General features: G+C 36.7%; 4 protein-coding genes across 4 annotated transcripts; 1 reads left to right on the top strand and 3 right to left on the bottom strand.

The window, feature by feature from the left end:
* Positions 1–815: 815 nt before the first annotated feature.
* LOC126722795 (probable aldo-keto reductase 1) lies at positions 816–4,489 on the top strand. Its single transcript, XM_050425940.1, has 5 exons — positions 816–875; positions 3,147–3,314; positions 3,518–3,721; positions 3,917–4,089; positions 4,354–4,489. Exons 1-5 carry the CDS (start codon positions 816–818, stop codon positions 4,487–4,489), a joined length of 741 nt encoding a protein of 246 aa, XP_050281897.1.
* Positions 4,490–5,167: 678 nt separating this feature from the next.
* LOC126722793 (B3 domain-containing transcription factor VRN1-like) lies at positions 5,168–7,591 on the bottom strand. The gene is made up of 4 exons (XM_050425939.1): positions 7,490–7,591; positions 5,933–6,284; positions 5,708–5,829; positions 5,168–5,449 (listed from the first exon to the last, which is right to left on the bottom strand). Exons 1-4 carry the CDS (start codon positions 7,589–7,591, stop codon positions 5,168–5,170), a joined length of 858 nt encoding a protein of 285 aa, XP_050281896.1.
* Positions 7,592–9,604: 2,013 nt separating this feature from the next.
* Positions 9,605–12,066, bottom strand: LOC126722792 (uncharacterized). Its single transcript, XM_050425938.1, has 2 exons — positions 11,979–12,066; positions 9,605–11,913 (listed from the first exon to the last, which is right to left on the bottom strand). Exons 1-2 carry the CDS (start codon positions 12,064–12,066, stop codon positions 9,605–9,607), a joined length of 2,397 nt encoding a protein of 798 aa, XP_050281895.1.
* Positions 12,067–18,465: 6,399 nt separating this feature from the next.
* On the bottom strand, positions 18,466–21,287 carry LOC126722791 (uncharacterized). The gene is made up of 3 exons (XM_050425937.1): positions 20,883–21,287; positions 18,867–19,735; positions 18,466–18,738 (listed from the first exon to the last, which is right to left on the bottom strand). Exons 1-2 carry the CDS (start codon positions 21,285–21,287, stop codon positions 19,208–19,210), a joined length of 933 nt encoding a protein of 310 aa, XP_050281894.1. The 3' UTR covers positions 18,466–18,738; positions 18,867–19,207.
* Positions 21,288–22,129: the final 842 nt, after the last annotated feature.

Raw genomic sequence — 22,129 nt, 5'->3', positions numbered from 1 at the left:
TTTTTTAGTGGTATGATTTTCAATAAAATGTAAGTTTCACAGTTTTCATGAAAATTTCTTTTTCATGAAAATTTCTTGAGAAAATGGATTTAGAAATAATCCAGACTCATGATTCCTTATGACAATGATAGAATTACCTGCATTTATGCCGGGATGGATGACCCACTTTGAACTCATTTAGTCCACACACACGTGTGTGTGTGTGTATATATATATATATATTCAAATTTTAAATATAAAGTTGAGTAATAAAAAGAAAGTTAATGTTATGTTGGTAAATTTTTTTATGAAACCTTAAAGTGTCTAACCCTTTTACCCAAACAAAGAAAAATATAACACAATTGAATTCAATCATACCTCTTCCTATTTAATGCAGTACACCTAGATAGGAAATTGTAGCTAAAATTTTCCAATTGAACCCCTACGATTTTTTTTAAGGGAAAAATAAAAATGAACTCCTCCTAGCCATCAGTGATGACGTTTTCGAGTTTTGTTTCAAGACATCTATCCAGATACTTTTATTTGCCTATCGGTCTCACCGACACTGGAAAAGTAAAAAAGAACTGCTAGTCTTACATAGTAGTAGGTACTTATCCGTGCCTGTCATTAGAATTCTTTGAACTTGCCATCAGTGATTACGTTTTCAGTTTTGTTCAAAACATCCAGTAGTCTCTAGCTCTTTACCTCTCTACTAGTACTACTATATATATATATATCTGAGATTTAATGATAATTGAACAGGGAAATTATCCTAGAAAGAAACAGATTTAAGACATTGAAAATAATCTTGAAAAGAAAAACACACAGTTTGAATGATGGCAGTACGGAACGAACTCCAAATTCCATTGGTGAAACTGGGCAATCAAGGCCTTGAGGTAAAGACCAAAGGCATTCCTTGAATACGTACCCATTTCAAATTTTTTTTTCAAGAAACTTCCCCATTTTATATATGATCAACTCACATTTCTTTGAAAACCCATATGCATAATTTGATCTATTTGAGCTTTTAAAGTCACAAGAATCCATCTACTGTAACTCTCAGTATCATTAACTACTAGGTTTTTTTTTTTTAAAGTGAATTGACTATTAGTTTCAGTCTTAAATCATGCATATATTTTTGCGTCGAAAAATCAATATCATGCATATCCATTATCTATTTAATATTATTTTATTGTTATTATATATATATATATATATATATATATATATATATATATATTAAAGCAAAAGATCTTCTCAAAAAAATAAAATATATATTAAACTGTTCAGTCCGATAACAAGTAACTTTTACCAAAAGTTACAAGTTGCAAGTTTAGCTGCCCATCATAATCTTTTCAAGAAAGTAAATTTAATTCTACTTTAATTACCTTTAATTCTGTAATGTACTTTTAGTCTAATCTATCAATAGTACCTAGCCATAATTAAATAAAATAAAGTATTTTACTTATGTTGATTATGATTTATGAATCAAAAATGTAAATATCATATGAACTGCATGGCTAAAATCCTACATCAGATAGCATATTTTTTGCCTTTATGATTCATTTCAGCAGCAACATATTCGTACAGATTCAAGAGCTACTTCTCTTAATACATAATATAAATGAGATAACTTTTAGTAAAGAAACAAACGAGAAAGAAAAATAATATAGATCAAATTTCCCAGCTATTATAGTATTATTCTACCATTTCATACAGTGTTCTACTTTAATGGGGACCTTTTAATCTCAACCTAATCTTAATTATGTCAAATAAAATAAAATGAACGCATGTGCAATAAATTTAGAAGTAATTTTTTTTTTTGTGTAAAATTCTATCGCTTTAGAATCCATTATTCTGTTGGAACTAGGAATCTTAAGCAGTTGGAAACATAATATTGGTCCAAACTCCAAAGTGCAACATTGGTTTAGACATATGGAACCCCCCACCCCCCCCCCCCCCCCCAAAAAAAAAAAAAAAAAAACTTGTAGCAAATATTTGTTTCATAAGCAGTTAATGGCAGCAATTATGTAGGTACTTTTTATTTGGATCAACCTCAGAGAGAAGAGGTATGATTTAATATGAAAGAATCTATAAGATTTGACATAATGAGAAGCTACTCTTGGCAGCAAGTTTACTTGGGAATGAAAAATCTAGAGTTTAGATCAATTTGGAAACTTATAATTGAATTGTGACTTAACTCTAAAGGTTATGGTACCCTTAAGGGACTGTTACAATAGCAAAGCTGCCATTTGTGTACCCCCATAACCAAGCTCAACATGATGAACTAAACAGATTTGGCATAGTGAGAATCCTTTTTTGGTGATAAAGAAAGACGAGTTTTGAGCGATTTGGTTATAGTTATAATTGAATTGTATTTTGAGGTTATGATACCCTTAAAACTCTGTTATGACACCAATACAGCCAACTGTATACCTGAGAACCAAGCTCAACATGATGGAATAAATAGATTGAGGTGATTGTCAAATTGTTAAGATAAAGTTTAAGTCCGAAGAGATTTGCTATTATCTTGTGAAGACAGGAGCATGACAGATGTTGTCTGTTGAAGAGTAATTACAATTCTCTTGCCTAGTATTATAAGAAATTTTTTCCATATATTTGAATCCGATGCATATACACCAATTTGATGGATTTTGGAGGAGAAAGAGGAATTTTGAGTTTAAATGTCATTTTTATATTTATATGTTGGGTAATCAATTCATCTATACTATATAATAGAGACTACGACGAGATTCTGGAATCAACAAAACCCTGCTCCTTAATCTTTTCTGGTTTTGGAAATTAATAATGTATGTAGTAAAGTCCTTCAAATCTTGTGTGCTTCATCAGTTGTCATGTGGGAGGCTTCAGAGAAATTAAAATGCGAGTGGATAGAAAGGCTGGAGACTTCAGACCTTATATAGTCCTGTTTCTTTCTTCCTTCAAGACTCTCAACATAAGGTTGGACCTTCATAAATAACCTATAACCATGAAAGTTTAGTAATAGATTTTACTAAAAATATAGATCCTTCAAATCTTTATTTAAAATCTTGCAGTTGATCTTTCTCACTGTTCAAGATGCACAAGTTCTATAGGTTTTAAGAAATGGTTTTCTCTATAATTTTTTGTTCATTTCTCTGTAATCTTTGACTCTCTTTTTTCCCCAGGTCTTAAAGTTAGGATTTGGATGTATGACCCTGAGTGGAATGTACAATTCCCCACTCCCTGAGGAGGATGGAATAGCAGTAATAAAGTATGCTTTCAGTAAGGGAATCACTTTCTTTGATACATCAGACGTTTATGGACCCCATACTAATGAAATTCTTCTTGGAAAGGTAAATGACACCAATTTTAATTTTACTAGCTCCAAAGTCAAATGGCCTTTTTCCTATCTGGTAGTAAATCTAAAGATGGTCACAGATATGGAAATGTCTTTGTCATACTATTTTCTATAAGTTCTGCTGTTAGTGAACTGATTACCAATCTGGACCATGTCAAAACTCTGTTATATTAACTAAGAGAAGTTAATATTTTTCAGGCCTTGAAGCAGTTGCCAAGAGAGAAAATTCAGATAGCCACCAAATTTGGCATTGAAAAAGTAGGATTTCCTCACATGCAAGTGAACGGTAGCCCTAAGTATGTTCGCTCATGCTATGAGGCTAGCTTGAAGCGTCTTGATGTGCAATACAGTGATCTGTATTATCAGCATCGGGTAGACACAAAAGTACCCATAGAAGAAACTGTAAGTCATTCTCTTGCCCTTTCAACCACATGACAGCAATGGTTGGCCTCTTTGAATTATTTCTTGTTCTTAACTTGAAATTGTCAAATTCTTTGCAAGTCTAATTTGCAGAGAATTTCAGAAAGGATTATTTCATTGTAGTGATGGTGAGATCTTGGTGGCAAATTTGATTAGATACATCTTATTGGAATGTAGGTTGGTGAACTTAAGAAACTGGTAGAAGAGGGAAAGGTCAAGTACATTGGTCTATCTGATGCTAGCCCAGACACAATAAGGAGGGCACATGCTGTGCATCCCGTCACAGCTTTACAAACGGAGTGGTCTCTCTGGAGTCGTGAGATTGAAGATGAGATAATTCCACTTTGCAGGTTTGTTCAGTTCAAAGATGATGTTTTTCTATAAATTTTGGTGTCTTGAATGCTTCCGTGTATCCTAAATCTCTCTCCTTTTTTTTTTCCCCTTATATTCATTCTTGCGTTTGCAACACTACTGTTCTTTTGAAGGACTGCTGCAACAAAAAAAAAAAAAAAAATATCATCCATTTTGTGTAGATTTGATTTCAATATAATTTAATTATCTTATCCAGAAGCATGAGTATGCTCTCTCGAATTTTAATGTTTTTGTACATGTAGGGAGCTTGGCATTGGAATAGTTCCATACAGTCCTCTTGGTCGTGGTTTTTTAGCTGGCAAAGGAGCTGTGGAAAATTTGGCTGCAAATAGCGTATTGGTACATATTTCACCAGTATTTTGTGTTATTCATTTGTAAGATACAAAGATTTTTCAGGAAACAATGATATTTTTCTTTGAGCAACGATTCATCAAGTTCATTGAATAAAACAGTACCTATTTTAGTCCTTGCAGTTTACAAGAAGTTCCAATTTCATCTATAACATTTGAAAAATTGCAACCAAGTCAAATTTTGAAAATTTAGCTATCAAGCTTTTCAATTTGCCACATTATATTGATTGACACAATTGATGGATTAACTTCTCACTTATTTTTTAAACATCTAAATTTGCAAACATCAAAAATAATGACTAAAAATTTTAGATTTGGTGTTATTGTATTAAAGTGTTACAATATATACAAAACATACAACAATGTCATCTGAAAACAACAAAATCCTATAGCAATAACAATGTTGACCCCCCTAAAATAAAATCCTGGAGTCGCCATTGAATGTAATATAATTGAATGACACGTAAAAAGGCCAAAATCCAAACAAAGTTGGAGAAAAAAATACAGCATCACATTCATTTTAAAATACATATGAAAGTTCATCATAGTAATTAAAAATTTTCCAAGAGTGAAACTCTAAACATCACAAAAGTACCCAATCAATAAAGTTGCAAACTGGACAAAATAGGGATGAATAGTAAAGTTGCAAAGTAAACACACTCTAAACATCACATAATATTATCAACCCACAAATCACCCTAACCACTTAGTCTTGGCATTTGAAAATGTGGACGTTTAACACAACACCGTCCCTCATAATCAGCTCAAATACGCAAACATCTCCTACTTGCAAACTATTTTCCCTCACAAATGCAGACCAACCAGCTGATACGACACATGATGAACCCCCACTTCGTTCATAAATGTATAGCTTCACAGGCCATAATCGGTCCACAATCTGGAGCTTGACAGGGAGTATACTTGCTTTGGTGTAGTCCTTGGTAAACCCTTCTCTCGGTAAGTAGTTGATAATGTCTTGGGGTAAACTCTGTACAAGGAACAATAACAGATATTTAACAAATAGTTCAACCTAAGATGATACTATTTGATATCCAAATGATACAGTTAAATATATATACATCTTTTCACCTAAAAACACAAATAAGCAAATCATTACCAACAAAATGTCCAGCAACAAGTATCTAGTGTGACAATCTTTCTAATTAATCTATGAAAAATGATAGTTAATGGGAGTTGCATTTCTAAATTACAAAAATATTCCATTTTAGTGAAGCTAAAAGCTTACCGCACGATCCTTGCCATTAACGTAGGATGGACGAATGATAACAGTGAAAAGGGGATTTTCTGATTTAAAAGCATTGGCTATAACAAGATTTTCAGCTACACCACCGTCTTTCTTAGGATGGACTGATCTTGAAACGAGTTGAAAATATGAAGTCATGCACATAAAATTAATAGTAAACATGCTAAACAAATCAACCAGTTGCTTACAAAAGTGTAACATTCAAACCTGAACCCTCTCCCCTATAAAAGTGTTTGATGATTTCAACAGAGCTGTCATCACTCTCATCATCTTCGATCCTATGAACTTGGAGTTCGTCGTCTAAAGTATAGTCTATTTTTGTTGCAGTGGCATCAAATATGAGTACATCAAAGTGTGAATTTCCTTCATATTTGAAAACCAGCAAGTGCCCCATGGCTACACCATGAGAGCTTGCAAATTCAAACCAACCATTTTGAAACCAAACCCCCCCAGCATGTTGTGTCAACTTGACTTTCCATTTTCTACCGTTTGGAATAGTGAGAAAGGCCATATCTGACAGATCCACTCCAAATTTCTGCACGAACTTATCTGGAATCCGCTGTAAAAAGAATCTCCATAACATAAATGCAGGCTTGGGAAATAAACACATGCAATCAATCAAGCTCTATGGAGTTGTGCAGCTACCATTGCAGGAAAAATGGATTTAATGATTGTTAGGTCATATTACTTTCATAAGTGTTCAATGGTATTACTATTTGTTGGATGAACAAAAGCTCAAAAAAGCAGACAAAATCCTTATACACAATGCTAGAAAATAAAAGTAAAACACATGGCAGAATACTCCTTAGTTACAGCCCCCCACCCCCACACAAAAAAGAAAAGAAAATGGACTGATCCACAAATTTTTATGACCACATCCACGGATTTTTATCAATGCTCACTGCATTAAGTAAAATGAGGAAGAGGAAAGAGGGAGGAGGAAGAAAGGAAGGAACAAGAACAAATTTATGATCAAGTACAAATCAAACAAAATAAAATAACAGCCCATGCAACATTGACGTTATATTTAATAGCTATAACCTCAATCTGTCATATTAAGGGCTCGATATTTGATAGTAACAAATCTTATGAATTTTTATGCTTCTTATACAACCTAATCTTATAACCAAAATAACCATCAATAGCTTTCAACATCCAACATTTCTCTGTTGTTGTTGAAATGTAAAAAATTTTGGGGAAATGTTGTATTTTGAGTGCTTCTGTAATGTGTTTGTGATTTGGTTTTGGGGTGGGGGAAACGTTGAAGATGACCCACTTTCGTTTATGGGCAGGATTTCGATTTAGACGTACAAATTTTTGCCACTTAGCCACTTCATAAGTTTGTGAACTCTAAAAAACAAATGATAAAAAGAGTGAACGATTTCTGTATCCTAGTTTGATCCCAGGACACAGTTTCACAGTTTAAATTGAGTTATACATCTGTGCTGACCCTATAAGCCCTATCACATTTTCAAAAAAATGCCATCTGCTCTTGCTCTGTATTTATTTTTCCTCAATCTCTACCATGGGCTTATCCCTGTTTCATTTTTTGTTCATATAAAAGTGTTCGATGCAAAAGTACTCTGTTATGTGACTGTGTTCTTCTTAAAATGTAACCTACGTATTGCAAAATGAAAGTTTTTCTGACTACATGTAACAAATGTACATTTTTTCAAGAATCACAAATAAAGAAGATGAAGTGGACGACGTGTATTAGCATATGATTTTCAGAGGAATCTAGTTTATAAATTTAAGCATACTTACAAGCTTTCCTTCCTGAACAGCATTCGGCAGAATAATCTTGAAAAAGTGTGGGGACCGATCAGCAAGACCATCGTCGTTGTCTCTCCGCCATTGAGAAGCCATTGTTCTGGTTCTCCAAACACCAAGTCTTTTCGCTGAGAAGTTGAACAGTTGCTGCTTCGTACGTTTGAGCACTAAATAGTGGCCAGAACGGTGTGTGATCATACACATAACCCGATTATTAGGAAATCGAGTTCTGTGTACTGCGACTAAAAGGAGTCCATGCTGTGCGCAGTGTATCTCAGAGGAATCCATGTTGTGTGTGCTAGATTGGACGTAACTCGATATCCCTAACCTCGGGTTATAGTAGACTTACTCGATACTAGGATAATCGAGTTACATGCCAACAACTCGCTTATACAGAAATTGAGTTAAGATATTTGAACTGGTCTGGACGCAGTCCAAGAGGAATCTAAGTGTGCACAATGGTCTTCAACGTATCTCGAAGCTAGAGAAATCGAGTTCTTCTCAACGTAACTCGCTAATAAGTAAATCGAGTTATGTTGACTGGGCTTCCCAACCCAGCCCAGATATTTGGACTGGTCCAGAGGCAGCCTAAGAGGAATCTAAGTGTGCAGAATGGTCATCAACGTATCTGGAAGCTAGAGAAATCGAGTTCTTTTCAACGTAACTCGGTACTCAACAAATCGAGTTATGTCGACTGGGCTTCTCAACCCAGCCTATGCATTTGGACTGGTGCAGACGCAGTCCAAGAGGAATCTAAGTGTGCACAATGGTCTTCAACGTATCTCGAAGCTGTAGAAATCGAGTTCTACTCAACGTAACTCGGTAATGCGTAAATCGAGTTACGTTGACTAGGCTCCCCCTACCAGCCCAGATTTTTGGACTGGTCCAGACACAGTCCAAGACAAATCTAACTGTGTACAATGGTCTCCAACGTAACTCGAATCTATAGAAATTGAGTTACGTAACTCGGTACTACATAAATCGAGTTATGTTGTCTGGGCTCAAACACCCAGCCCAGATATTTGGACTGGTCCAGATACAGTCCAAGAGGAATCTAACTGTGCAGAGTGCTCTCCAACGTAACTCGGTACTCTATAAATCGAGTTATGTTCAACGTAACTTGGATCTACAGAAATCGAGTTACCCAGATACTTGGACTGCAACGTAACTCGTTAACTTGAAAATCGAGTTTTTTTTTAATATAACCTCTCTACTTGAAATTTTGCTTGCGACTTGCACTGTTCACACCCATTCAGTATTGGCGTGCTTATTCATAGTAAAAGTGGACCTGCTGACAACCATACTGTGAACAACAAGTCATCCATCTACTTCCAACCACATCCATCAGTAACATTCCCCCATTTCCATTATGAGAATAAAAAAATCATCCATATATACAAGCTTATTTGTAAGTAAAGAGCCTCTATGCATTTAAATCAGTTGATGTACAAAAATAAAAAGTTCAATTTCTGCATTTTAAACATTCTTCACAATTGTAACTTGAAACTTGGACAGCATCCGCCAACAATGGTTTTAGGCAAACATGGAGTCTGCGCATTTGAGTGACACCTTCTTTTTGTTCTCTTCAGAAGTTGCCTCCTTTCTGAGGAGTAGCCAACACAGAAATTAGTATACAACCCACAGTAATTAATAAATTGAATTGACAAATACAGAAGAGCCTTCAGGCTTGCCTGCTTAAATGAGGAGCATCTACAGTTACACCTTGGCGATAATTACAAATCTGCAGCAAAACATATACAGTTAGGGAAATAGAGACCCCATGAATACTAGAATATGTACACCACAAACAATAAGATTGAAAGAACACCAAAACTGGGACAAAAGACTTGGAATGGTAATATGTAGGAGTTAAGACTAACTGCAACTACTTGAAGAAGTAATCACAAGATTGCCCAAAGTGGAGCTAAATTTGATACAATGGTATTACTATCATGGTTCCAATCTACAAATTACTCCAGGTATCTTAATTATAACTCATATAATGTAATATCTAAACATGTAAAGAAGAATAACTTATGATACCCCCTTGTTACTATGATTTGTAATTGTTACCTGCTACATAGCACCATGGCTTGTTCAAGCCACATTTCAAGTTGGACATGTACGACGGTTATGACCCTCTTGGCGACACAACCCACACTTCAACTTTGGTCCATTCTCAATCCACAATGAGGTTGGCAACTCCCTATCCTCGTCATCCATCTCATTGCGGATTCTCGTGGACTTTGGCCGACCGTTCTCACGGATTAACCGCTGGTTTGGCATCACGGTTCTCCTTTGTGCTGGCTCCGGCCATTCTAACCTATCTTTCAGTGGTTGGAATATCGGCTCATAGCTGTGATACCGTTCTTCAACGCGGTAGAAATGATCCATATACTCAGTGGCATCATGGTTGTGTTTGGCACAAACTGCTATCAAGTGGGAACAGGGGATCTTGTTTGCTTCCCATTTGCCGCACGTGCATGTCATGTCTATGAGGGAAACCCTATGGGTGTGATCTCCCCCACCAGTGTTCAACAGTGAAGACTGTGTCTCCACTATATATAACCGTTGTTGCGCACTCATCCTTCTAACAATATGGAGCTTCGCCTTCTCTTGATTTGCCTTGAACTTGTCATAGGCATATTTGCACCACACTTGCCCCTCTTCCAACTGCTCTAGGGTTTTGTTTCGACGTTCATCAAAGTATGAGTTCACCTTGTAAAATGTAAATTTCACCATTGCAGTTATGGGCAAGCTACGTGCACCCCTAAGTACCCCATTGAAGCACTCTGACAGGTTGGTTGTCATTGCCCCATATCGGTGCCCATGGTCATGTACAAGTGTCCACTTTTCTTGATTTACCTCCTTAAGATAGTCGTACGTAGTCGGGTTGACATTCTTGATGCAATCCATGGTGTTCTCAAACTTCCTAACTTGATTCACAGTTGCTGCGTTCCATACCAAGTTCTTCAACGGCACACTATTGAAGTTAGTGTTAACATTGCTTACTAAATGGTGGAGGCAATACCGATGATGGGTTAAGGGCGGTTGCAAGTAGCCCCTAGTGGTGTCATCGAAACATGATTGTATCCCACGATGCCTGTCGGATATTATACACAAATTGGTCCAGTCTATAACATAGGTCAACAGGCATGCCAAGAACCATCCCCATGTCTTCATGCTCTCGCTTTCGACAACGGCAAATGCGAGTGGATAAACCTCGTTGTTACCATTTGTTGCCATTGCTATCAACAGCTTTTCTTTGTACTTGCCATAGAGGTGCGTTGCATCTATGCTTATCACCGGCCTGCAATGCCTGAACCCTCTAATACATGGACCGAAAGCCCAAAACACGAAGTTGAATATACAAGTCCCCGGGACATGGGGGTCACACTTTAATGTGGTCACAGTATCCGGATCTGCATCGGACAATGCAGCTAGAAATCGTGGCAATTCTGCGTACGACTCGTCAAAATCCCCGTAAATACGTGCAACTGCCTTCTGTTTGGCTTCCCAAACCTTGTACATAGTTACATCATGCCCATGCCTTGCATGCAACATACTACGCAAGTCCCTTACCTTTCGAGTTAGGTCCTCCCGTACATACTTCTCAAGTGCAATGGAGATGAACTTTGAATCCATCATCCGCCCATCAGTTGCTAGCTGGAGGGATGAGCAACTATGGGGACCCTTACATGTACTGATAACCCACATCCCGTGCTTCTTGCTGCAATTGGCCCGAATTGACCACAGACATGCCTCATGTATGCACCGCACTACCAGCCTATTGGTGTCAGACTTGATGACCTTGTATTGCTTATTATGCTCCACATAGTAGAGGGTCAACACATATTGAACAGAGGCTTTATTCTTGAATAGCATCCCCCTTGCTGAGTGGTCACCTTTATGCCAACTTGTAAGATGTCCTATACCCAATGCAGGTGATGGGTCATTAATATTGTCCCATGTGTTTGATGTGAACCATTCTGGGATAGGAACTGTTGTAAGGCAATCCTCCTCATTATTTTCGATCAGTGGTACATCTAAGACCTCCGCGTCGTCCACTGGTCCATCAGTATCAATGAACTCTTCGTACACATCTCGGCTGGCATCAATATCAATTCCCTCGTCCATATCAGCTTGGACATGTTCATATGTGTGACTAGACCCTCCCACATCATGTGTATTGGTGGCGCCCACCACTTCGGTGTTGTCCAAATGATCAACCGCACTACATGGTTGATTATTGTAGGGGAAAGGCGTGGCATAGGCAAAGGGAGGATGCACGTCAACCGACAATGAGTGTGGCTCTTCCACCCCATTGGCATGCTGTGAACTTGCACTACCATGGAACCCAACAGCCTCAACAGTTACATACAAGTCGAACGCTATGAACTGGGGGGTCCGCTTAATCACTGCCACATCATGTCCATGTCAGCATCGCAACCCAACGGATTTGAGTTGTAGACAACCTGAGTACTCACAAGTATCTGGGGGGCACGGTACACGATGGATATCTTATGTGACTCCCTGTCCAACCGTAGAGCTTCCATTATCTTCCGGTGCATTTTTCTCAAGTGTGTTCCCCATTTCAACTCAATGAACTTCTACTTCACTGACTCGCCTCTATAGGACAGCCCATGCAAGTCATGGAAATACTGTTCCCCATCATAGTAAACGTAGAAGCAGTGACAACCCATGCCAGACCTGGATAAGGACAATTAATTGTGGTTATCATGCATAAGATAGGGGTTATGTTAATGCAGCAGTAATTAATCTTTTACAGATGCACTATAATGCTATCCTAATTATAGGTGTACACACTTGATTCGTTTGGATACAAACATTGGCCTTTTAGGGGAGACGTGCCACAACAAAGAATCAGGGTGTTTGTAATATCGCTTGGTAAGGATGCAATAGGGAGTAGGAAAATGCAAACATGGTCAGCAAAACTTGTTCACCTCGCAGGCTTTCTTTTTCAGAACCCACACAGTAAAGCCTTTCAGAATTGAAAGAGCCATACAATTTAAACCTCAGTATACATTACACATCATTGTTAATATGTATGAATGAATGCATATGTCATCATATGAATTCACCGTACAATGTTTGCTTATATATATGTTTATTTAGAATGATTATATACATATTTCCCAAAAAAATTCTCAAAAATAATTATTATATACATTACTATATCTATACATATTTAGGAACAATATGTATACAATGTCACTATCACACACACACACACACACACACACACATATAAGATTTTGCTAATGTATGTCATAAGAGCACACAATAATTAATCGTTTTTTGGACAATTTTTTTCAGGATTTTCAATGCATTAACAGTTTTTGCAATTCCTAACAAAATGTTTCAAAAAATTGGTGCCCTAAGCACATACATTATATATAAACATACCTATATATGTGTGTGTGTATATATATATATATATACATGTGATCATATATGGGTAGGTAGCTTTGTTTATATTTATATATATTTGCATATACATACATACATACATACATATATATATATGTGTGTGTGTGTGTGTGTGTGTGTGTATACATATATTTGTTCATGCCACATATACATCTTATGATATGGGTAGGTACGTTTGTCTATATATACATATATCTATACATACATACATACATTTATGTATATATATATACACACACATAATGTCAGAATAAGACAGTTGTAGAAAGCAATCCCATTTTGTCCCGAAAATGGCAATCCAATTATAAGTAGTTATGTAAGTCAATAAGTTATGTAAGTGAATATATACCTATCAGGGAAGATGTGCCAGAACAAAGAAGAAGGGGACCACAGCAACAGCACGCTTGGTGAGGATGCAATAATGACAAGGAAAATGGCAGAAGAGTTAGCAAACTTTGTTCACCTCATAGGCTTTCTTTTTCAGAGACCAGACAGTGAAGGTTTTCAGCACAGATAGAGCTAGACACGTGCATGGATTCTGAAATGTGGGGAGGGGGACAACCATGACTCGATATTGAGGAAATCGATTTTATATAAAACTCGACACCATATAAATCGAGTTATTGTTGACAAGACATATTGAAATGACGGCATTTCAGAAACTCGGTTACTAAGAAGTCGAGTTACTTGTAACTCCGTATTTTATAACTCGATTTCTTTAGAATTGAGTTTTAGCTCCATTTCCTCTACAAAAGCGCACTTCACACGTTAGAAGGTGCAACCACATTCTGGTGCAAAGAATTCCCACCATTGCGTGTTTGTAGAGCAGGATGGGATGTACCTATGTTGTGTTTAACGGCCGTGTTCCAGGCATATATGACAGTTGGCTAGATGCGAGTAGACAAGTTCATAAATTCCCAAACGCCAATCACAAATCATATAAAGATCGAAGGGAAGCCGAAGCTGCATACATGGAGTATTTGCATGGTAATGGTATGGGCGTGCATGGTGGTGCGTCTACATCGTGGGCAACTCCAAACATATCAACCTCAACTCCACCTAGCACTTCTCTAAGCGAAGGAACCAACTATGGCAGTGGAGACATTAGGAACACTTTGTTAAGGTATCAGTTGGAAGTTGCCATTGAGGAGCGTGACCACGCAAGGAGGATCGCAAGGTTGAGTGCAAACATGTTGAATGAAGTGGTGGCCCATGTTGTGGGGGATGATGAAGTTGATGCATCCACGAGACAACGTACGGATGCATGAATGCAAAAGTACGACTTCTTGTTGTGGTATTTAGTAAGATATGTATACTTGCAAGTAACTACTTTCGTGTGTGGTTTAAGTAGAAGTGTCATCGTTTTCCAGTTGTTTGACTGGCAGATATGTATATATGGAAAAATAACCTTATTATTTTTGTTTTTGGACTAGTTTGGTCTTATTCGGTCCATTATATCTACTTTGGTCTTATTCGGTCCACTGTGGTTTCCAGCAAAATCGGTGTACTACATTCTATTTACTCTATTTGATCCTATTCAGTCAGCTTTGGTCGTACCTCATCTATTTGGTTCACTTCAGTCCATTATTGTGTAGTTACAAAATACAAGATCAGCCTATACACAATGAGCCACGATTAACGAATGTACATGACGTCAAAAACAACAATGAATTGCATAACCTCTACATGGACGATTTGGAAATCCTCCTCGTTGGAGGATTCACTGCAATCCATACCAATCAAAGAAAATTCAAAGTTTAAAAAAGATAGGATTGGAATTATTCATACATGATAAATCGTCCAACATCAGAAAATGATTTAAATTCTTCAAGTCAATTCTGAAAATTTTAATAGCCACAATATAGAAAGTCCAGAACAAAATAACCATGAATAAAAATTGACACCAACCAACTAAAAAAACAAATAACACAGCTATATAAAGGTTCTTGAATCCCAAACACAGTAAATATAACCCTAAAATTATGATGTACCTTGTAATATTATTCTGAATTAGAAAAACAAATGAACACTTAAAATTTCAAAGTTACATAAAAAGTGAACATTACATGGAATACTACAGGTTTCAATAGATACATTACTATATCTTCCCTCTAGCTAGCTCCACTGGACGAAATAGAGCACCTATGAGAGTGGTCTTGCCACTGCCAATTCTGCCAACAATACGTATTTTGTGCCCTTCCTCAAATGTGCAACTGATCCCCCTCAAAACAAGTGTCATCAGCCTATATTTGATCTGTTTTATCAATGATATTCTTGGAATCTCAACATAAGAACCTTATACAATTTTAAATTAAATCAAAAAAAATAGTTACCTGCAAACCATGTATTTCAACTTTACCCACAGATCAAACATTCGATGGAGGCCGGTTCCCTTCGAACGAGAACATTCTTCAGGAAAGTTTGGTGTAATGCCCTTGTAAAAACTCAAAGACCCTCGAACCTAGAAGCCCCAACAGAATAAATTAGCCTTATAGATGAGAAAATGTCTCAAGTTTATAATGAAAGTAAGAACGTCTAACAACCTAAATCAAGTTTGTGACTCAATGGGGTGAGACAAAATCTCCCACCTTCACAAGTTGAGATCATTAGGTATTTATTCTCTTATAGCATTTGCGAGAACATGCACAGATTTAGTATTTTACTTATAGAAAAGACCAATGTGTTTGCACTCTAGTTAGAGCTTTCCTTCTTTGACAATGAAAATTAAAGCTGGGCTAAATACTTACTATGCAGTTTCCTTCACAAGGAATGAAAGGGTCACATTGTCAAACATGCAATGGAGCTCTTACAACCTGGAAATGAAAGTCACCCAACCATATAAGAAGCAATGATCAACTAAGAAATGAAATCAACAATTCATGGTCTAACACCACCCAAGACAAATGCCTACCTGGAATGGAAGAATAGCAGCAATTTTAGAGGATGCACCCAGAACAACATAATCCTCTATATTCTGGGAAAAAAATGATGTACACTATAAGAATTAATATACCATCAAACATTCATATCAGAGATACAAACACCACCCAATTAATAACATCACAAAGCAACCAATTATACTCCTGGAACTATGTGTAACATACAGAGTTGTAATAGAACCACAAAAGCCTACACTTAACTCCAATGAGTCTTGCTTAACTTAAAATACTCCTGGTATACAATACTCAGAATGCCCCATGTTCCAAATGCTGTAGATAAATTACTAGTTTGGGCAGCACGTGCTTGCCGTGGAAAAAGAGCAATAATTAAGATAATTCTAGATTTTATTTATATCACAAAACATAAATATAAATCATTTGAGTTTTAAAGTATATAGAGATTTACATTAATCAAATAGACATTAATTCTCAAAAAATAAAATACAGTAATTTTACTATTCTCAACATGAAACACTGATATCTTCTAAAATAAAAGACATTAATTTATAGGCAAATGAATCCAATTGTATTATCCAATTGAACTTCACCTCAGCAGCTAGAAGTTCAACAATGAAATGAATAATCAATTACAAATACTTACCTATAGTCTATGTGATTATTCTTTGGAGAGACACAGAGCTTCAGTTTCATAGCTCAAGGAAGCTCAACAAAGACGTATATATTATTATCTTTTGGTTTTTCTATTTGGCTAGCATGCATATATCACCACATTCTGGAATTGCCAATTCAAAGTTTCAGCAACTATTTGCTAAGCAGATGAACCGCTGGGAATTTATTCAGCCCTTCATATGCAAGCAAGGGCAGAAAGTCCTATAGCAATAACAAATTGTCTAATGAAAAACCAGATAAATGCCAGCAACGAAGCAATAATTCAGCAATTCATTCTCTACGAAATATTTTTACTACTCTGCATTCCATTTTCTAGAGCAGACAAGTCCTCATTCTTCTCCTACAGGTCACGTGCCAGCTGATATGTCAGCTCAATGGTCTTAACTGCATTTCCCTCCAAGGAAAAATGAAAATTCCTGAGCATAAACTATACAATTAGAAGCATGAACAACCATGTATTCAACAGATAAAACAACCTATAGAATATTGATGCAAGGTTGAAAAATAACATATAAGAGAAATGGCTGAGATTATTATCAAGATCTATAATTTATACTCCGCCTTGTTATCTTCAGAGAATGTGTTCGCTAAAATGGTTAGCCAAAATTCATAAAATTTTGAGCAAATTGATTAGCAAGGCATTCAACCAAATAGAGGATAAACATAGACTTGCAACTACTTGGAAGGGTAAGCAAAGCCTTGGAAATTTTTTTCAATTCTAGCGTCCTCTAACACCCATATGCATATTATAAAGCCAACTTTGAAGCAAATAACTCAACTCTCAATCATGTGAAGATAAATACAAAACCAGTCAGATTGGTAATGAATGCTGGATGGTGGTTCTGTTTTCAACCTTGCATATCAGATTTTCCACCGTGCAAATCAAACCACCAATCTTCAGGCCAACTAAACCACTTTCTTGAATTACATAAATGTAAAATCAAACACATATCATCATATAAGTATCTCTTGAAACTACAAACAAAATTCAACAAAACAAGCCTATTGTGCAAATGCAATAATTATAGGAGCGTGCTCTGATGGTGTGAGTAACCATCATACAACACTAAGAGTGAGCAGCTTTAAATCCTATTACTTTTCCAACCAGAATAGAAAACACACTCAATTACTTTTTAATTTTTTAACGGATACCATGCCCTCAAGATTCATTAGGTTGTTTCATCCCCAGTTCAAGTAATGAACGCCTCCATCATTTCATTAAAGCAAATGATGGACAAGATTTGATTCATTGGCCAATGACACACACAACATATATATATATATATATATATATATATATATATATATATATATATATATATATACTGAAAATCATAAAATAAGAAGGCTAATTGATGAAAAAATCAATAATCAATTTTTTGTTTCTCATTGGGTTCCCAAATTGCTAGCAAAATGAAAAGCTAATATATACAATGTTAAATAACAATTACAAACCCCAAGAAGCGAAAGGAACAAAACATGCACACATAACTAAGATTTTTGCCGTTTTCAGCTTTAGGTAAGTTATATTGTGAGTTGCTCTAGAACTCAGAAAAAAAAATATAAATTCTATTCTCCAAAGTTCCTACTAACGAACTTGTAATCAAATGTACACAGATCTAATCATTCTAGAGAGGAGGGGATTTAAAGGAGATTAAAAATAAGAAAATGGGAAGGATGATGTACCAATCTAGGAATTTTAGGGAAGGTGAATCAGAAAATTAGGAGAGAGATACATACCTAGCCAAGCATTGTAGAGACTCGGATAAATGATTTGCTACAAAGGAGTTGGTTTTGCCATTGATCCGCATAAACTTCGTCATGAAACTCTTTTACGGAAAGTATAAAATTACTTCTTCTTGCTTATCAACAATGCCACACATTTGTTTCTCAAAAAAATAAAAAAAAATAAAAAAAACAAATTACTCTCTTACAACCCACTTTACTGTAGCTAACAACATACAAAAACACAAGAAATTTTGGCTTCAAATGAATACCAATCCAGACATTTGTCGATTTGCAATCAAAACTCCAAGTGCAGAAAAACTTCCTAATACATCAATAAATACAATACGCCTTATGGGTTTTCTCCAAAATATCAATTTCTTGACAACAAACACATTGACAGCCAGTATTCTCCCCAAGCAATGATCCAGAAATAGATGCACAGCCACCAAGATTCTCCCCAATTAGTAGAACATTTTGCATGCTTATTCCAGTCACCTATACACATGAAGAATAAGCACACAGGGACAATCCGGCTCAATGGCCTTTTCGTGTCCACCATTGCAGTTAGGTCTAAAAAAAAAATACTACTTTAGAAGAAAAGTGAAACGTAACTATGCAGTCACCTATAGGCAGGAAGTATAAGCATACACTAAGGCATTTAATGATCTTTTCGTTTCTGCCCATATGCCCTGACAGGTCTAATCTTACCTGTTTCATCAGACACAACAGCATAATTAAATTAACATAATCAATCAAATGCACAGTAGAAGTAGCTCAAGAAGATGGGAAGTGTAGATGAAGTACATACCATCACCGGTCCCGCAATCGGGAGCAAGCGCACGCGGGCGTCGCGATCTCAGCAAAGCCTCCACCGGTTCAATGTCCTCAGCCGATATCTGCTCAATCTGTACAGCCTCTCCGTGGGGGGTTTGAGATGGAGCTAACATGGTGGGGTCCACATGCACTAGAGGTGGGGTGGGCATGCCTGGTGTGGGACAAATATGCATCCACCATCATGGGCAGATCCACTGAAAACTGGGGGCGACATACGAGGAGGGCCCTCATAGTCCGTGCTAGCACCATGGGATGTAGTGTGGGCTGGAACAGTGCCCTGATGATCGACGCTATGGGATGGCCCAGCACCATTGCCAGACGTGCATCGCGGTGTCCTGTCGTCATCATCATACAGTACCCAATCAGTGCCAAGCCATGCCTCTTCTACACCCGACTCATTCCCTTCCTCGTAGATGGGAGCCGACTCGGTTGTACGGCTGCGACCAGCTTGACCACCTCCACGATGTCCACCCCCACGAGACCCACCACGTTGCCCGCCACGAACTAGGGCCTGTGTACCAATGTCAACTGCTTCTGCAAGCGCATTCGCCAATTTAAGTCGGCCTAGCTCCTCCACAAGCTCTAGTGTAAATGTAAGGTCAGTGTGCATGTCAGAACCTTCATCGCACCTCTGTATAGACCTAATCATCGTCCGAACCTACAAAACAAGGGCGTCATAAAAGCAAGAACGCAAGTATGATGCAAAACTTGGATAAATCTGTTCCAAAATCAAAAGAAAAAAGTAGCAAACATAGCTAATGAAATCCATATATTACTTATAATTATGAAGCATCTTTAAAAAGACAGTGTATAAAAATAGGGGTTGGCCCCCCCTGTGCAAAAATTTATAGTTCCAACCCAACACTCAGGAATTTTCAGTTTCCTGTTATGTTTATCGCTATGCAATCTAAACATTGAGATAATACTTCTAAAAAACACGTATAGTTGGTTGTACATAAGTTCAATCTTAGCATAAGTGAAAATATCATAATTTCACTTCTGTATCTAAGCTTCACCAGATTTACAACTCCATTAATATCACATTGCAATCAAGACACATATTTTGAAGTTATTATTTCCTAACGTACACGCGCAAATCAAATGAATTGAAAATATCAAACGCGAGCTTAAAGTTTCAATTAAGGGCAGTACCAAAAACTTAGAACATATATCATACTTGAATCTAGTATAAATGCACATCTCCTTGCTGCATACTTGCAAGATTTTAAATGACCTTTAAGCTGTTGGGAATTGCATTCTACCAACAGTTTAGTAAGGGACTTCCCAATCCTAGAGGTAATATCTATCAAGGAATATGTTATACATTAATCAGTCCTGGAGGAAAGGCTATCTAAACTATCATGAAATGTGAATTTATCACTACTACACAAAGTTACACCGTCCATTTGAAAGTACAAACCAACCAAAAACAAAAAAAATTAAACAAAAAATAAAATAAAATACAATAAAACCCAACCCAACCCACCCTTTTTAAAAGTTGAATGTAATTATATGAACAAAGGTGTGGTCATCATTAGTCATTGCCCATTAACCATTCCTCACACAAACAAATTGGATCAAGACAAATTCAGTTTGTTATGAACAACTTAAATCATGCAGTATTTTGACTTTAAAACATAATGACAGACTCATGCAATATTTTTTGACTTTAAAACAAAATGACAGAGAAACTTATAGAGATGTAACAACGATAATTATTGTGGACTTTTGCATGCATGATAAAGCTGCTGAGGATATTTAATCGAACAATGGTTTCATCCATAAAATAGGAATTGTTGCCTCACCATGAGTTCCCAATACGCAGACTCTGGTGTTATGTACCGCCTTGTGTTGCGATTGTACCACATCATGTACTCAACGAGGTACGTATCATCACCGTCTAGGAGAGAGGACCCGCGAACTACATTCACTCGGTTGGCCCATTGCCGAATAAAGGGATCATGTTCTACCTCCCAGTTCTTCTCCCATTTACCCTGAAGGGATATCTTGTGAAGGGTAGTCGACATATCCACGACACTTGGAACTGGTTGCTTCATCCCAAACTGACGGAGGACTCGCTCAGGATGATGCCACTCCACTATCCAAAAGAATATCAACGGCACCTCAGCCCTCCAAATATGCTGCCCGGCAGTGCAATACGCAGGTAGGGAGCCCAGCGTATGCGTGTACGGCTCCCATACAATCTGCATAAGTGGATTATGTTTGTGATAGTGAGACATCATACTAATTTAACATTATGTTTGTGATATGTAATATGCAAAGCATGGAATTTCTTGCTTCTAGTCGTACACAAAATCTTCAGGGATTATTGGGCAGAAAGTAAAAGAACAACAAAATTGACTTGCAAAAAATATTAAAAGATCTAGGTTGTTCATGTCCACCATTTTCAGCCCCATGTTCATATGCTGGACAGGGTTCAAAGCTAACTGACACCATCAAATACTAGGGTTTTCAATCTGAACCAAACTTAGAGGAGGGTACTAGAGCATCCTTATGGCTGTAAGATGAATCCAAGTTGATGATTTTACAAAATCTTTTTATCGTAATAGAAATATTGTGCTACATTAATTGCATTAGTGATTAACAATGTTTCAATGAATGAGAACAAAATGACTATTAATCATTCTAACACTAAAGTAACTGTACTTAATTTACTCTTGAAGCTATAAAAAATATGGAGGGAAGACATATATAAGGTCTACTGAAGACATTGCATTTCAAGTAGCACTTTATATTGCAAGAAATGGAAGCTATTTAAATTATTACATGGTATAATCCTCATCAAATACTGTTATTATATTTCTATGTAAATATATTTTCTTATAAATTTTAGTGTTGGAAATTACGTAAGCCTTTTAGTTATCTCAAACTAATCATGTCAATGTCTAAAACTACATTCCTCTTGAAGAATATGGTGAGTAGCATATTTTGCACACTTCTAAAATTATATGAATAAAGTAGTCATTAATAATCCATAGCTTTTAATAATTTTAGGACTTTTAAGGCAGCTAAAGTGGGGACAACTTAAGGA

This window comes from Quercus robur, chromosome 4 (assembly GCF_932294415.1).
Source record: "Quercus robur chromosome 4, dhQueRobu3.1, whole genome shotgun sequence".
Classification (NCBI taxonomy): domain Eukaryota; kingdom Viridiplantae; phylum Streptophyta; class Magnoliopsida; order Fagales; family Fagaceae; genus Quercus; species Quercus robur.
This window is presented reverse-complemented; position numbering and strand designations above follow the sequence as displayed.

Coding starts and splice junctions, on each gene's coding strand:
- LOC126722795 (XM_050425940.1), top strand. CDS start 816: ATGGCAGTACGGAACGAACTCCAAATTCCATTGGTGAAACTGGGCAAT. Junction 3,722..3,916: donor AAGTACCCATAGAAGAAACT/GTAAGTCATTCT, acceptor ATTGGAATGTAG/GTTGGTGAACTTAAGAAACT. Junction 4,090..4,353: donor GAGATAATTCCACTTTGCAG/GTTTGTTCAGTT, acceptor TTGTACATGTAG/GGAGCTTGGCATTGGAATAG.
- LOC126722793 (XM_050425939.1), bottom strand. CDS start 7,591: ATGGCTTCTCAATGGCGGAGAGACAACGACGATGGTCTTGCTGATCGG. Junction 5,830..5,932: donor TTATAGGGGAGAGGGTTCAG/GTTTGAATGTTA, acceptor TTTCAAGATCAG/TCCATCCTAAGAAAGACGGT. Junction 5,450..5,707: donor TTAATGGCAAGGATCGTGCG/GTAAGCTTTTAG, acceptor TTCCTTGTACAG/AGTTTACCCCAAGACATTAT.
- LOC126722792 (XM_050425938.1), bottom strand. CDS start 12,066: ATGCACCGGAAGATAATGGAAGCTCTACGGTTGGACAGGGAGTCACAT. Junction 11,914..11,978: donor TGCCCCCCAGATACTTGTGA/GTACTCAGGTTG, acceptor ATGATGTGGCAG/TGATTAAGCGGACCCCCCAG.
- LOC126722791 (XM_050425937.1), bottom strand. CDS start 21,287: ATGCAGATTGTATGGGAGCCGTACACGCATACGCTGGGCTCCCTACCT. Junction 19,736..20,882: donor CTGCGTATTGGGAACTCATG/GTGAGGCAACAA, acceptor CTTGTTTTGTAG/GTTCGGACGATGATTAGGTC.